This window comes from Passer montanus, unplaced genomic scaffold, assembly GCF_014805655.1.
Source record: "Passer montanus isolate IOZ18808 unplaced genomic scaffold, ASM1480565v1 scaffold27, whole genome shotgun sequence".
Taxonomy (NCBI): Eukaryota; Metazoa; Chordata; class Aves; order Passeriformes; family Passeridae; genus Passer; species Passer montanus.
This window is the reverse complement of record NW_024367372.1, coordinates 2,548,339-2,564,280: the sequence shown is the minus strand read 5'-3', so window position 1 is coordinate 2,564,280 and position 15,942 is coordinate 2,548,339. Positions and strand designations below refer to the sequence as shown.

Sequence of the window (15,942 nt, the reverse complement as noted above, 5' to 3'; positions counted from 1 at the left end):
TTGAACTGCTACAATTGTAATACAAGCTTTAATATTTACTGGTGGTGTGTATTCTGGGATTTTGTTATTTTGTTTTCTTCCTCTGGGGAAAAACTCTGCTGGAATCAAATTATTATGTCTTACACTTTTATTAAAAGTTTTTATTCTCATAGCTGTGATTTGCATTAAAACCCTGTGATAGATGTTAAGTTACTTATCTCTTGCAGAGCTTATTATTGCTTGAACCTTTTGTGGTTATAGGATTTATTTTAAATTTTAGGATTTATTTAATTGTATTTTCCTACATTGTTTTGCTCAAGTGTCATAGTTTAAATCATGGTCCCCTTCTTATTTATTTGTTCTGTAAGATGCAGCTGTTTTTCTGTTCCTTTTTTCCCTGACAAAGACGCAGTTGAATGTTTTGAGGGGTGGTGTCCCTTTGATAACCTTTGCACAGGTTATCAGAACCGCGATGGGGTCACCAGTACTGTCCTGATCTGTTCTGTACGATTTCTCTTAGACTCGCACAGAATTCCACCAGCTGCCAGCGGCTCCTCCTGCAGAATGGCTCTTTAATCTGATTAGTTTTAAGATAAAACAATCCCTCCTCCAGCCTTCGCAGCGGAAGTTTTATCCTCAAGCCACAGGGTGGCAGCACGACGTTGAGTTTATGGCTATTGTTACCCAAATTTTTGGTTTTTTTCTGAAGTCCTCACTGCTCAATTGATACTGTAGTAATTGCAGTGCTAATGTGGAGGGGAAGTGTGTTTTAACATATTTCCCTCATTAATCTGTAGGTCAAATAGTCATAAAACAGATTTGTTTTTAATCCCAGATATTTTGTACTGTTCATAAAATATGGCCTGAAATTCAGACCAGACCACAAAGATAAGAGCAAAATGTAAATCAAATGCAAAAGCATAAATTGATCCCATTTTTTTCTTTGAATTCTAATGTATCAGCATGACAAATAAGGGTGATTATATGCCAACATGTAAGTTATGTCACACTTAAAAAATAAAGCCCAACAACAATAAAAAAAAAAAAACCCTGCCAAAAAAAACCCCAAACCAAATATTCCCATTACACATTTCTTTGCATTTAATTAGCATCTTACTCAAGTTGCTTCTCATAAAGATGCAAAAGAATACAGTGATGTCCATGCCAAGAGTAGGACTGTGATTCTGGACCAAGAAATGTACAGTGGGATGCTGACTGGCAGTGGCACCTCAGGGATGGTCCTGGTAGTGGTGGAAAAAAGGTGAGAGTTGTGCCAGACTTTGAGGAGAAGAATTTAGGGAATGATGGGCTGGTCAGTGTGACCTCAGCCCACAGGAATGTTAGTGTGAATCCTCACAAAAGCTGTGTCCAGCTCCACATCCAGGCACAGGAAGGGTGGGAACATAATTGGGAACAGTCACACAGATTTATCATGGACCTGTTACATGTGACCAGCCTCACTGGCGTTTCTGATGAGATGAGCAGCGCTGGATGAGAGGAGAGAAATGGAGGTGTCCTTGCCAGGGGAAAGGCAAACCTCGTTGGGCTGCAGGAGCAGGGGCAGCACAGACCCTCCTGTGCCAGAGATCCAGAGCTGCTGCTGCTGCAGGCTTTGGAGACCCTGCAGTGCACAGAAACCACAGAGGGGAACAAGAAGCCTGGCGACTTCCAGGTCACACATGGGGCACATCAGAGCTCTTCAGAGTCTGCCAAAGCACAAGGATTTCATGAGTGTCTGAGCACTGCAAGGCTGTGTGTTGAGGTGTGGTGCTTTTGGACACACTTAGGAGTTTATAGTACTGTTGAAACTCTTCAGCACTCTGAGATCTGCTGGCGTCTTCCGTTCTCCTGAGCATTGATTGCTGCTGCCAGAAGTGAGAAACTGGTAAAAGGCTACGAGTGTGTCCACTCTTACATCCTGTTTACTCTTCTAGAACTGCTGATATGATCAAACTTACTCATATCCTTAGGTGTTTTGGTAGGATGTGCTGTAGAGTGCAGCACTTGGCTGAATATTGATTTCTGAACCTAAAGAAATGATTCAATTTTCAACCAAGTCATTTACATACAGAATTTAATGCACTTTTATGTATTTCATCCCAGTGAGTTTCATTTCATTCATTGGAGCTTGGTTCTCCCACGCTTTCTTGCACTGAGTAATACCTCCCCAAATGAGTAATCTGATTGTTCTCTTTTTGCTTTCCATGATATCAAGTTTATTTACTGCCCCAAAATAGATTTGGAAAATTTTTTTTAATGGGGTAAAAACAAGCTCAGGAACCTGGGATCAGTTGGGATAACCAGTATAAGGATTTTAAATACAGTAAAATGTAAGGTTGAAAATATGTAGTCAATATGCAGATTTTCATGGTCTCCTCCCAAAAATGTTAAGAAAGCCAGTTTGAATATTTCCTTCATGAAGTGTTTTCTCTTCTGTTGAGTGGTTTCACTCCAGGTTGTTCTGGAAATCCTCACTTCTCTAAAAATGAGAGAACTTGGTTTCAGTTGGGTGTAGTTGCCTGTACTGCTGCTTACAGAGCTGGTTTGAAGAAATTTCTGTACTGAGATGGGTCACAGGAATGCAGGCTCTTTCTTGCTCAGCCAGGGCATGGAGAAAAGAAGTATTATAGAAAATTGCTTTATTCCTGTGACTTTGGATCAGCACTGCTGAACACAAACTTCTATAAATCCTGAAAATACCTTTTGTTCCTCACCTAGCTATACTGGAGTGTGCTGCCTTGGTGAGACCAAAAACTAGAAGTTATTGAACGTGGAGTTAGAGGGACTTCCTTCCTTCCCTGGTACAAGACTTCACTCTGTGCACTCTCCTATACCCTCCCTGTCGTGTTTGGGATCATTGCTAGATCAGTTTTTCTTACATCTTGCACTGGCTTTGTCCCTTCTGTGCTGTTGCTGCTGATAAGGACACAGTGAGAGAGAGCCTGTGCACTTCTGTTCCCCTTAGCACTAGCAAGGTTCCCATTTGTGAACTGCAGTGCTGTCCTTGTTCTGCTGGAGAAATCATCAGTGCTTGTCCCTTCATTGCTGCTGCTGCTTGTAATCTACTGCAAAGCAACACAACTTGGGGTTCATTCCTCTTTTCCTTAGTGCCAGACACTGTGGCAAGTGCAGCTTCATGTGCAGGAGTGGTGGCTCTGAGCTGTACCTGAAATGGCTGTGATATTAATTCCATATGTGGTTGCTTCTGCCCAAGTTAAATGAAGACTTCCACCCTAACGAGTGCTGCCAGAAGTGAAAGTACCCTTTAAAGTTTAGTGGCATACATCACTTGGACATGAAAAATAGTTCCAACCTTAACACTTGTTCTTGTATTTTCTCAAGAATTTCAGTTCTTGTGAGGCCTTTAGCTTAGAATATTTTCTTAGTTTGCTTAACTCCTGCTACCATCTGTTGTTCAGTAACAACTCGGAGCCAAGGCGGCTGATGGAGATCTGAGTTCTCCTAGATCAGCACTTGGCACCACAAGCTTTTTCACAACCCAACAAGCAGTTCCAACAGCTGCATGCATGAATCACTTAAGTTATAGTACCCTGCAGAACCCTGTAAGAATGGGTTTTGACAATCTGGTCAGATGCCACACAAGCAAAAGTGTGATGAACTGAGTTCCTTGGAAGGTGTAAAATAAATTTAAGATGATTATTTTGCTACATATTTTAATGCAACGTGCTCCACAGTTTCATTACTGTTCAGAAAGTTCTGGGATTACTTAGATTGCATGTAAGAGTTTATAATTACTGAAAAAATTCAGTGGGCTGGGGTGTGTGTGTGTTTATTTGTTGTAGCAAACTATTCTGACACATTCCCTGTGGCATTTCATATTACTGAGAGACAGTTTGCTCCAGCAGTAGAACAGCTCTTCACGTGCTTTCGAGTCAGCCTATATTTAAACCTGTCTCCAGCAGTATTTTATTTCAGTTGTTTTACTCTGGTTTGCCTAGCTGTGGATGCATTCTTGATTACGATCTGTGTTTATTGAAAATTTGCTGTCACAGAACCACAGAATTGTTTATGTTGTAAAAAACATCAAATCCATCCAATTCACCCAGCCCAGCACCAAACCCAGTCCCCAGGTGCCACATCTCCGCAGCTTTTAAATACCCTCAGGATGATGGGTGACTCCACCCCTCCCTGGGCAGCCTGTCCCAGTGTTCACATCCTGCTCTTCCACAAACACTGCAGAACATCCTTTCATCCAGTGTGGCCCTGCAAGGGCACCCCTTAAAGCTTTGCAGGAGGATTGTGTGGATTCCAGGTTGGTTTCATAGCAGGCAGCACCAGCACTGAGGGACCAGTGTCAATGAGCCTGGTGTCACTGGGCAAACTGGGCTGCACAGCTGAGGATCTGCCCCGTGTGTAATTTGTGTTCTGCTCTAGTGGTGTCATTATTTGTTTAATGATAACCATTGCTTTGGCTGAGTGTTTAACACGAGGCCATTTACAAAGGATTTATGGAGTCCATATGTTTGGATTTCACTTAGCTGCCCAGAGAAGGGGGAGGAAGCAGAATGGAGGTTGATTTTATTTTGAACCTGCATCTGCAGACTAGCTGGAGCCAAGCAGGGTAACTATAGGATGGGACAATATCATCCAGGAATAGGGTGTTAAAACTTCTTGGGCAACTTCCACAGAGCTGCCTGGCAGGAATTCCCCCTCAGTTCCTCTTAGAAAATGAGATCAGTGGATACCCAGGGGAAAATGTGGGCTGGGTGCCAGAGAGGGGAAGCTTTCCCTGGTTCTGCAGTAGGATGGGAAAATACATTATTAAGTCTTGAGTTCCAAGAGTTTTATCAATATTGTTGAGTTGGACTGCAAGCCTTTCACACCTAGAAAAAAAGGATGCACAGGCTGCAGACTGAAGCAGTGAACTTGAGGATGCTGAAGTAGCTTGGGTTTAGTTTCCCACATTTTGAAGAGTTCTTAAGTGTTTGTAAGAGTTTTAAAGAGAAGATGTAAATATTTTCCATCAGCAATTTTCAGTTAGTGTCTTATCAAGTACTTAACTCTACATTTTTAGAGAACTCTAGATAGGTTAAGCTCGATAGTTCATACCACAAAGCAAAGCAGAGTGAGATAAAGGGCAGACAAATTTTCTGTTTTGTTTTCCCCACGTTTTTTTATATTTATCAGGTGGAAATTCACACAAATTTAGGTATGTCCTGTAGCAGAAATGGATGCCAGACAGTAAGGGGTAACCAAATATTTTTTTAAAGCAATCAATTCCCTTCTAACTCTACTAAAGGAGCAACAGTGTGTGACAAAGGAACTGGGCACGTATCTCCTCCTCTTATCTGTAGCAGAATTGATATTAAAAATATCAGTAGGACTAGGAAATCACTTTAAAACTCAGTGGGAGACTTGCTCTTTTCTTTGTTTAGGCCAGTATTTCATGCCAAAATACACCAGTCAAGAGTCTACATGAACCTTGAGGACACGGGTCTGTACAGACAGTGTAAGTGTTCCTATGGATTGGGGTCAGATGAAGGCTCCACAGTGACACAAGGAGCATCCAGCATGGGGAAAATAATTATTTAAAGAGATATTCTGTCAGTTGATAAGGGGCTGCAGAAGAGGAGAGACAGGATAAGGCACAAAAAAGGAATTAAAGCAAGGGAGAAGAGTAAGAAGAAATCCATTGTTCCTTGTCTTCTGGGAATAGACGGAAGAATGATGTCATAAGGCATAAGGCAAATAAAGAGAACTGGAATTCTGGAAAAAAAAATACTGAAAAAAGGGAAAAGGAATTCAGTAGTGCAGGCTGGTCTCTACAGGTACCACCCAGCAATCTGCACCCAACCTCCGTGCAGCAGGGAACTGAAAGTCCACCTCCATGTGCCAGCTTTTTTCCTGCTCCCAGGAGAGGAGATCTGCTCAGCAGAAGACAGATGGCATTGCCATTGCCTGTGCTCCTGTGGGGGCTTTTTCCAGATGGGGAGTTGGAAGCTTCTTTGTGCTGCTCCAGCCTTCCTGTGCAGCAGCCCTCGGGTGCTTGGGGCTCCACCAGCCTGCGTGCCCGGATCCAGTGCTGCTCAGAGAAAACTGCAGCTGAACCCATTGGGAAAACAAATGGATTTATATCCCGGGTTTTCTCCCTGTTTGAGGTGTCCTTGTTGACTTCTCCTTTCTCCTGAGGAGAGATTATTGAGAGATTGCTAATAAAAACCAAATTACTGTCAGTGATCTGAAAAGAAAGTTGACACAAGTGTTCTGCACAGGGGAACCCCAGAGAGCTCTGCGCCGCTCACACACTGACCTCCAGCCAAACTCGGTGCTTTCCTGCATTGCTGGGATGCCTCTCCTACCTCAAGCAAGGCACAGCTATGAGAAGTTTCTCAAAGTTACCTGAAAAATCACTGGGCAGTCCAGGAAGCATCGCCCTCATTACAACTCCTTTTGCTGCTTATGGGAATTTAAAAAAAAGATCATTTTAAATACCAAGCAGCCACCTTTGATCCCCACTTCCTTCATGTTGAGAAAGTCACCACAGAAAGTAAAACTTTGGAGAGGTAACCTGATTCTAAGTTTTACAATCAAGTAAAGAGACACACTAAGTTTAATCCCTTTATCTTAGTTACACATTAAATTTATGACCTCACCTGCATAAATAAGTACATTTTGTTCCGCTTTCTTCCACTTCCTTTCCTCTGCAACTTTCCAATCTGCAATCGCTCCAAGAGACTTTGTTCTCTCTGCTTTTTACTCAGTTTCATTCTGTATTCATTACTGGATACCTGGGCACCAGGTATTCCTGTCTTCCTGTTTAGTTTCATTTCTCCCAATATCATCAGAATAAGGAACAATCACAACAGCTAAAGATATCATACGGAAAACTTGTGTGCTGCAAACATCCTAATATTATCACTCCATTTTTTGTTCTGGAAGTTCATTGAAGGGGTAATGTTCTGATCTTTCTGCCCATCTATAAAACCTTTAAAAGTCACTGGAGCAATTTATCAAGTATGTGAGAAAAGTTCATTAGCTATTTAGAAATAAAAAAATCACTCAAATGCTGTATGAACTCCAGCCCTGTGTGTGGGAGAAGGTGCTGGAATCGTTCTCTGAAGTCAGATCTGTGCCCCAGTAAATTAAAATAATTTCAGAGAAAGGAGTCTCTGAAGTGCAGCGAGTCCTAATGCAGAGCAGGATCACAGAATCACAGAATAAGCCAAGTTGGAAGGGACCCACAAGGACCATTGAGTCCAGCATGTTTAAGAATGGATTTCATGTTCATTTTAATCCAATTTCAATGAACTCTCAGGCACTCTGCTGAAGATCACAATCACTATTTTTTGTTCTGATATATATTTTTTTCAGCACTACACAACTTCCTGGGTAACAGCATCAGTACTGTAAGGACACAGCAGCACAAAGGAACAGATACAGGGAGTTTACCAATAACTAAAGATCACAGCATTTGAGGAAGAGTTTCTGTGTCCTCTGTGAAGATTTTTCACTCCAGCATAAAAATAATTATATCTTCTGCAGGGTGAATGTATTAATATGTAGAAAATTTGGGAGACCTTCAGAATCCAGAAAATACAGCAAATGCTGTGTTGCCATTTGTCTTCTTGAAACAAACTCAAAGCCCCGATGAAATGCAGCGTTGCAAGCAGTTACAGTAACCTGACAAAACACATGAAGAAAGTGTGGAAAGCAGGGTTACACTTAACACAAAGCCCATCTTTGGGGGGGAGGCAAAAAAACCCAGTTACAGGCAAAAAAAACCCCATGTGAAACAGCACTTCAGCAAACGGGAAACAGAAGTGAGCTATGTGCAGGCTCAAAAACCACAGAGGGAAGTAGAGTTTTTACACATGAATACAAACCTTGATTTGGTCCTTAAGAACCCACCACGGTCACAAACCCAGGGTGGCGACCATCAGTTACAGAAATTTTAAAAAGTGTCAAGCAGGAACTACTGTAGCAAATTGCATTTGTTTAAAATGATTTTGGGCAGAGAGCAAGCAGCCATCACCTGATTAGAATGCAGCATATGCTGCAGCAGACAGCGGGCACACGGCTGCACTCTCAGCTGCAGGGGGATAATAATCCTGCTCACTACAGGCACTGTGTGTTCCTTGCGTGTTACTCCTCGTGGCAATTAACCTCCCTGTTATTACAAAAATTGAGCTCAAAGTGGAAGACAAACACTCATTAAGATCGTTTACATTTGCCTGTTTCTTCAATTTTACCTCTGAAGCTCTTCTAGATACAGTGAAATAAACCAGACCTGCTAAATCACCATTTCCCAGACTTGTCAGGCAGAAGAGATGTACAAGAACTTGCACAGGCACTTTCTGTGTGTGGGCTCCCCCTCTGCACCTCTGTCTCCTTGGAGTTTGCACTCCCACTGTGGGCTGTGACCTCTGATCTGAGACCACCATCCTACAGCCAGCTACTGGAGATAAAAACCTGTTTTGGCACGTGCTCTCTAAGAAGCAAAGGGTATTTTCTCTGACAAGGATTGAAAAGGCCCCACAAACACTCAGGAGTATGAAAACAGTGCTGGTGCACCGAGCACTTCAACACATGGGCACAATCCAAAGCAGCTGACAAAATTTCCCACTAGTTAAAGCAAGGACAGTTCAATTCAAACAATTCAGGCAAGTTTTTGCCCTCAAACCTCCAAAAACTATCATTGTTTGTTTCTCAGGTGGAAAACTGTGAATGAATTTAAAAAACAGCTAGGACTCGAGGCCAGTATGAGAGCTGGGGAGCAGGTGGAGGTCACCTGCTGGAGGAGTGAAGGTGCAGAAAGAAAAATGAAGAAAAAGCTGCCTATTGTACTTGTTGTGGGGGGTAGTGGTCACAGTTTGTGCAAAATTTGGAATGCTACGAACCAGTTATCTTCATCCACTTTAAAGGGAGAACAGCCTGTCACATCCTAATGGGATTGTACTGGATGCTTTAGTTACACCAGGGAGTACAAAATGGAATTTGCAGAATTACCTGGCTCCAGCTCATGCCTCAACCCCAAGCAGCACTCAGAGGAGTGTATCTTGTTTCAACCACTGCCCAGCTGACCTCAATTCCAGACTGCAGTCACAGGCACACAGAGAACTTGCTCTCAGGTGCGCTTGCCAAGGGTTTTTTCCCCCGTTTTTCTCCAAGTTCAAATTTACAACAAGATTCCTGGGCAGTAACATAGATCCACTGCTGGTGTTCAGAACCTGGGATGAACCATCTTTGCTTCAATGTGCAACACCAGAGCAAGATGACATTTTCCAGTGCCAGAAGGAAGAATGGGGAGGTTCTGCTGCAGAGATTGCTAGAAAAGTTTTGAGGTTTCAAACCAAAGAGCTAAAGATACATGGAAGATTTAAGCAGTCTCTGCATACATGATACAAAAAGAATCTGAGGTGAATGACACTCAGGTCACAGGTTTTTGCAGTAGGATTTTCTGTGCTAAAAATGTAAAGAACACATTTTATGTTTGCAGATATACAGCTCTAACAGCTATAACTATTCAGTTATGGACAACAAGTAAGGTATTTAGAACAATCACTGGCAAAATGAGGGAATGTGGCCAGAAGACCCAGCATTCAGGTGTGTCCTTCACAGCTCAGTTGCTGACAATATTAAGATTCAGAGATTTCTGGTAGCTTTTTTCTTTTTTTTGAGTTCCATTTTATATAAGGGATTTAAAACAATCCATTAGCAACAACTGGCAGAAAAATAGTGTGATGTAATCAGCCTCAACAAAACGACCTGATCCATGCCTGCTCCTGCATTTGACAGAGCAGATTTTCCTGGGCCAGATAATGGTAACCTTTGCTCAGTAGTGTTGCCTATATTTGGATGCACAAAGTTGTGTTGGTTCAGAACTTGTCACGACTTGTAGACTTGCAGAAGAGTTTCCTTGGACTTGGTCCCTGGGCTGGCTGGAGGTGTAGATGAAGACTTGGAAGCAAAGGAAGGAGAGCAGCTAGATCAGTCTTGCTGAACAGGACAGGCTGTCCAGCACCAGTCTCTACAGAGGCACAGATCTCTTCTTCCCCTTCCCTCCTTGCATAAACACGCAGTAAATTGCACTGGGAATTACAGCTCATTCTTTGAACCAAACAACGTGCTGGATGTTTAATGGCTTACCATGGTTGCAACTCCTGTTGCTTATTCTGAAGCACACTGCAGTTGTTCTTGGATGTTCAGATCTTGGTCTTTGTATTCTTGTTTGAAAAAGGACATTCCAGCCTTCTGTAACCCAGCTGTGATTAACATTAGTGCCTGAGAGTGTTAGAGATTGTGCAGCACAGGCTGGCCCAAGCGGTGGAACAGAAATACCTTTGCAGATCAGGGCTTTTGCTGGCACCAGGAGGGCAGCAAAACAAGGCCAGCCCTCATTCACCTCAAAACAATTTATTCCTGGCACAGGTTGCTTTTCTCTGAACAAGCGTTTTCCAAAATTATCTTTGCATAATGATCAGCACAGAGATGAAACAACTGAGGAGGAACAGAACAACATGAATCCCTCAGTGATAGGCACATCAAACTTGAGAAACTGGAGCAGTTGTTGCATCTCTACATAATCAGAAGGCTCCTACCACAAGAAATAAGAACCTAACTTGTTAAAGCAATTTTATTTAAGTATTTGGAGGGAAACTTTCATACCATGAGTAAAATTACTAGAGTTGAATGTTGTTAAAAAAAAAGTCAAGATGATGGGCTCTTTGTGCAAGCACTGCAGTGTCTGACAGAGGGGAATGGGAGTTTTCATAATATAATTACTTTCAAATAAAAATATTAAATGCTACTTAACTGGAATACATGTCATAATTTTTTATACAATCAAGAGAATGAAAAAAACAAAAAAAAGAGCGCAATTTAAAGAACGCAACCTACAATGGAATAACTTTATTTGCAGCAGAGACAGAATAAGACTGCTTTTATGAAAATTACAAAGAAACATGATACAACAAAAATAGGGTGTGGGGAATTTCCCACTAAGATTAAAAATGAAAAACAAAAAAAGAGTTCACTTTTTGAACACCATTATTATTCAAACACATATGAAGTTTCAACCTAGTTTTTTTTATACATGGGAAACACTGTTAAACTGAATCTTCAAGAGTGAGAAGGCACCATGAACTGTTGGTTGATACCTTTAATGCACACTCAAGAAAGAAGAAATGATCTGGCATGATGCAAAAATTCATTAAGTGTTTATATATATTCATATATTTTTTCATAAAAAAAAAAAGCGGCAACAAGTCATTACTTCAGTGCCAAATGTACTCGTGTCTGGCTGACTTGCTCATGAGGATGATTTCTCACTTAGACCTGTGTGGTATTTCTGTACAGTGGTGGAAGTGGGTGATTTTGTGTTGTTGCCTTTCATATTAGATTGGTAAATCAAGCGTTTTCTAGGTTCTGAGAAGCCAATCCTATGAAGTATTCCTAGATTCTATGCAAACGGAATAATTAAATGCACTGTCTAGAATGAAATACTCATCTGTACGGCGTGGCAATCCCAGCGGATTCAGTTTGATATGTAATGTCTTGTAGCAGATGTTATAACAAAAATAACTTTTGCTTTTTGATTTACCTCACTGAGGCCATTAATGCTGTTCCTATAGTTGGTTTTCTGGAGTTGGATGACACTTCACTGCTGTCCAAAATGAGTTTGAACCTTAACCCTCCAGAGTTTGTTCACTTTGTTGCTTATATTATTGCACTAGCTACTAACGTCTTATATCTTCCTCTATAAATCTAATTGATCAGAGTGCAGATTCTGTATTTAGATAATGAACTGTATGAAATAAATAAAATAAGGGGATTTTCTGGTCAGAGTTGCTGATATGTTGAATACCTTAATTATTTCTAAAGTAAACAGTTTTGGTGTATATTCTTAAAAACCTATGGTGATTCAGCATAAAAGCCTTGACGTAATACTTAAAGAATGGATTTGTTCTCCTTCTCAAAAACGCATCAAAGAATTGTTTTAAATACAGAATCTGTGAGGCTTCCTACAAATTCATCTAAGTCGTAATACAAACACAGTTTGTAACTTGATAATATAGAAAGTTCTCTAGTGTCCATTGACGTAAGGTCCCCAAAATGCAGTCTGTTTTGTTTCTGAATGGCAAAACATTAAGCGGTTCCACTGGCTGAGTAGGAGAACTGAGGAAAATGAGGTCTTCTCTCATTATCTACACAATCCATGCTGTCATCTGAAAGAGGAATAAAAACCCATTAGGTAACACTAGCTACCTTTAGTTTTATTTTCAGCAAATCAACAATAAGATAATGCATGGTAAAGTTATTTCAGAAAATAGATGTTCAGGTGTCCATTTAAAATTGCTAGGAGCTGCACTGCCTAAATCCACGCTCACTGCTCTGCATTTCTGGCAATTGCTATTTGAGAGCATCAAACATGCTCAGTTATCACAAAAATACAATATTTTGATGAGCCTGTGCTCAACTGGCTGCTTGCATATACACAGTGCATATGAATATGGACATGAGCTAAACATTATTACTACTGATTTCCAGTGGGAGTGTGCAGATTGGAAAACACCATAGTACAAATAAGTTCACTCTTATTAAGCAGGTTTTTCATTTTACCAACTTCTTGGTCAAATATATATGGAAAACCCTCAAGTTTAAACTGGTACTTTTTTCATATGGGCTGAACAGACCCATCATAGCAAATGATTTCTGGTGGTGTGGAGAACACAGTGGGAAACATTTGGAAAAACTTTACCTTGGTCAGGAGGAGTGATTGTTATCATCTGTGCTGTAAATTCTTCATCAAAGTATCTTGTATCTGTTTCAGATGTAACTTGTGGCTTGAATGGAGGTACAAGCTAAGGAAAGAAAAGAAGTGTCAATTTACAGGTTCTTGCAATGCTGTTTGTAACAAGCAGAATTTGACATAGTTATAAGCTACTATAAGTAGCTTATATAAGCTATAAGTGTCTTTTGTACGTTTCTACAATGTCTAAAAATCACCAGTCCCAAAGAAGGAAGCATATACAGTAAGAATACTTACTTAGGTGTGCACTTACTATTTATGGGGCATTTAAGACATTTTTTTCCTTAGGATTTAACTGCACAAAGAAAACTTAGAATCCTAAAAATTCTTCAAGTAATACCATGCTGACCAGTGTTTAAAAGTAACAACACATACTAGTTCCCCACAATTATATGGAAATTGTCAACCTTGTCTAGTCAGATTTATGCTTAAGGAGGATGAAAATGAGTAAGAAAGATACTTAGTGATATAAAACTTATGAGCTAATCCTGTGTATCACCACAAGGGTTCTAATATTCACCAAAAAGTTTCAGCTACAGCACTACTGTGCCCACGCAGCTCACACTGGATGTCTGACCAACCCAGCAGAATCTAGGCCAAGGCAGCAGCAACACTGAACTTTAATACTCCTGGTCCCCAAAAGCAGTTTGATGTCAACTCTGAACTTTGAAAACCTGGAGTGCTTACAAAAACCTGAGCCCAGTCAGCAGTGAACATCCTCCTCTTGCTACACCAGGAGCTGCACTTGTTGGGGTTTATTCCTGAAACTCAGGCAGACAGGCTGGAAATCATCCATGTGTACCTAGGCAAGCTCTGGCAAGAGCAGCTCCAGATGGAGCGGAGCTGCCTGACTGGGGCTGGAGGAGGAGCGCGCCTGGGAAGCGGGATGGGGAGCTGGCTGCATACAGATGCACACTCTTGGAACATGGACAGCTCTGGAGGGCACTGGAGCTGGGATTCAGACCTTGCCCACTTCCCCTGCATGGGGGGACAGAACCAGGATGTGAACAGGGCTCTGAGCCCTCCTGAGCACAGGGACAGTGCCGGGGTTATGCGTGGCCACCTTTTAATAGCACACAGCCACACCGGGCAGCAGCTCAGGAGCGTGACTGAGGAAGTGCCAAGCTTCCAATCCAAAACTGCAGGGAGAGATTTAGCAAGGTGGATGGCAAATTGCTCCAACTGGAATGATGCAGTGACCCCAAGACATGCACTTCTGCATTTGTACAAACAAGAACTACACCAACAGAAATCACTACCTGGAAAACATCAGCAAATCCTGAATACACAAAACACCTCTTCCCCACCCCTGACTTTGCCTCCTGCTTGGATGTGAAGAATCATTTGTTTGTCAACTTTCAAGCTCCCTATCACCAGGACGGCCTTTTTGATCTGTTTTGAGAGCACCTAACAGTGTCCTGTCTTATAAACAGCAATCTAATCAAATGCGTTCATTTCCAATGCAAAGACTGTAAGAAATGTAATGCATACACATGGCAGTGTTCCCACATACAAAGAAGCATTTCCTGTTTAAAATCAATCCTTAAAAATTTAGGAGCATAAAAGCTCTGTTTATTTTAAGAGAACACAATTACAGTATATATTCATCATCTTTTTTTCCCAATTACTCACAATCCTCTGTGCCCAAGAATGGCTTAAAGGAGCTGGGTACATTACCCTTACAAAAAAGTATTAGGTCCTTAGAAGCGGTTTTTATGTCCTGAATTTAAAAAGGGAAAGGAAATAGGATATCCCAAAGTCAGAAATTACTATGAGCTTTGCAGTCCCCTGAAGCTATTGAAGAGGGAATGCTTTATATTATAATGTTAATAACACTTCTCAATCAAATCACACCAGCATGTTGCATATAAAAGCCCTGTGGAGCAGGAAGATTCTTCCTCATGTAACTATTCTCTCTCTCTCCTTGCAGCAGTTTCTGCCTCCTTCCCAAAGCAACCCTGGGTTTGACAGGCTGTGCATGTGTGTGAAGCTCTATCTGTCCTTTTAAGCTAATGGTGGTTTTGGCACTCACAGTGCCCCCAGTTGCTCTGCTTGCTGTGCACAGCTCGGAGTGATTTAGGGCTTGGGCACTGCAGCAGCCACCTGAACTGAGCACATTGCAGCGACTCGGAGCAGCAATCCCAAGCCAGCACACATGTGGAATGGGCTAGCGCTGCCTGTATCATTTTCCTTTTTATTTTAGTATCTGTTAAAAGCAATTTGAGACAGATTATGATGCACCCACAAGACATCTTTTCCCCCTAGCTGTCAAATTCTGAGCGCTAAGCTGGAAACAGAGGGGAAGCCGCAGAAAGCTCCAACGCTGGCTTTAACAAGCAAATATGTCACTTTACTGGAAAGCTGTCACTGCAATAGCTCTGCAGTTCAACTGGCAGGGAGGTGCCACCTGTAGCCTCCCACGACTGCAGACCAGCATTGGTACCCACAGGCTCATGCTGGTTTAAGAGAGAAAAAGGACCTGAAAAAAATCCCCGTGTGATTAAAATCTCATGGAGTATGTTTTGCTTGTGGGTGGGCAAAATGCTGCAAATTAAACTGCACCTTTCTCTGCACCAGAGTCAGACAGCATTCTTCCAAGTGAGCCTAATAAACATTTTAAATTTAGGGGGCAACCCCAGTTATTCAAAGCTCCTTATAATTTAAAGCAAAGCTATGTTTCCAAAAAGCTTAATTACAAAGCATACATTCTGAATTACCCAAGCCCATACTCATGCACATGCCCAGCATTACTGGAGATGGTGAGGAACCAAGCTTAGCACACAAACACCTCTTGGCAGCTGACAAAATGCATCTCTAATCCATGGGACTGCATGTCAGGTAAATGCTGCAAGGCCCTCTTTGGACCCCCAGAATGTAGGCAGCAACTACTCACAGGCTCTCCATTTGCACAGTGTGCCTACCTCAGCTGCAAACACTAATGGGACATGACCAAAGCCAGGGTCTAGACTCCCTGCATAGGCCAAGGCCAGGAACAGTCTCAATTAGCACACAGTTTTCTCTAAAAGATGCAAATATTTCAAATTTCCTGAGAGTTTCCAGAATAATCTCAATCATTACCACTATGGAACAATTTATAAAGGCTTTCTCAGTCCTATGGATAAATAAAACTGCCTCCAGCTTGTGTGATTTCTCTTCTGTTCAGGGAACTGGGGACTACTACCAAACTACAAATA

General features: G+C 41.7%; 1 protein-coding gene across 3 annotated transcripts in view; it reads right to left on the bottom strand.

Annotated features, from left to right (window-relative positions):
- Window positions 1-10,833: 10,833 nt before the first annotated feature.
- Window positions 10,834-15,942, bottom strand: part of AKT1 (AKT serine/threonine kinase 1) — a 75,795-nt gene continuing 70,686 nt past the window's right edge. For 2 of the 3 annotated variants that reach the window (XM_039712623.1, XM_039712625.1), the window contains 2 exons: window positions 12,698-12,800; window positions 10,834-12,164 (listed from right to left, as the gene is read on the bottom strand). In XM_039712623.1, coding sequence (XP_039568557.1) covers window positions 12,085-12,164; window positions 12,698-12,800 — 183 coding nt within the window. In that variant the 3' untranslated portion in view covers window positions 10,834-12,084. The remainder of the gene's footprint in view (window positions 12,165-12,697; window positions 12,801-15,942) is intronic. The other variant, XM_039712624.1, reaches the window with a different exon arrangement.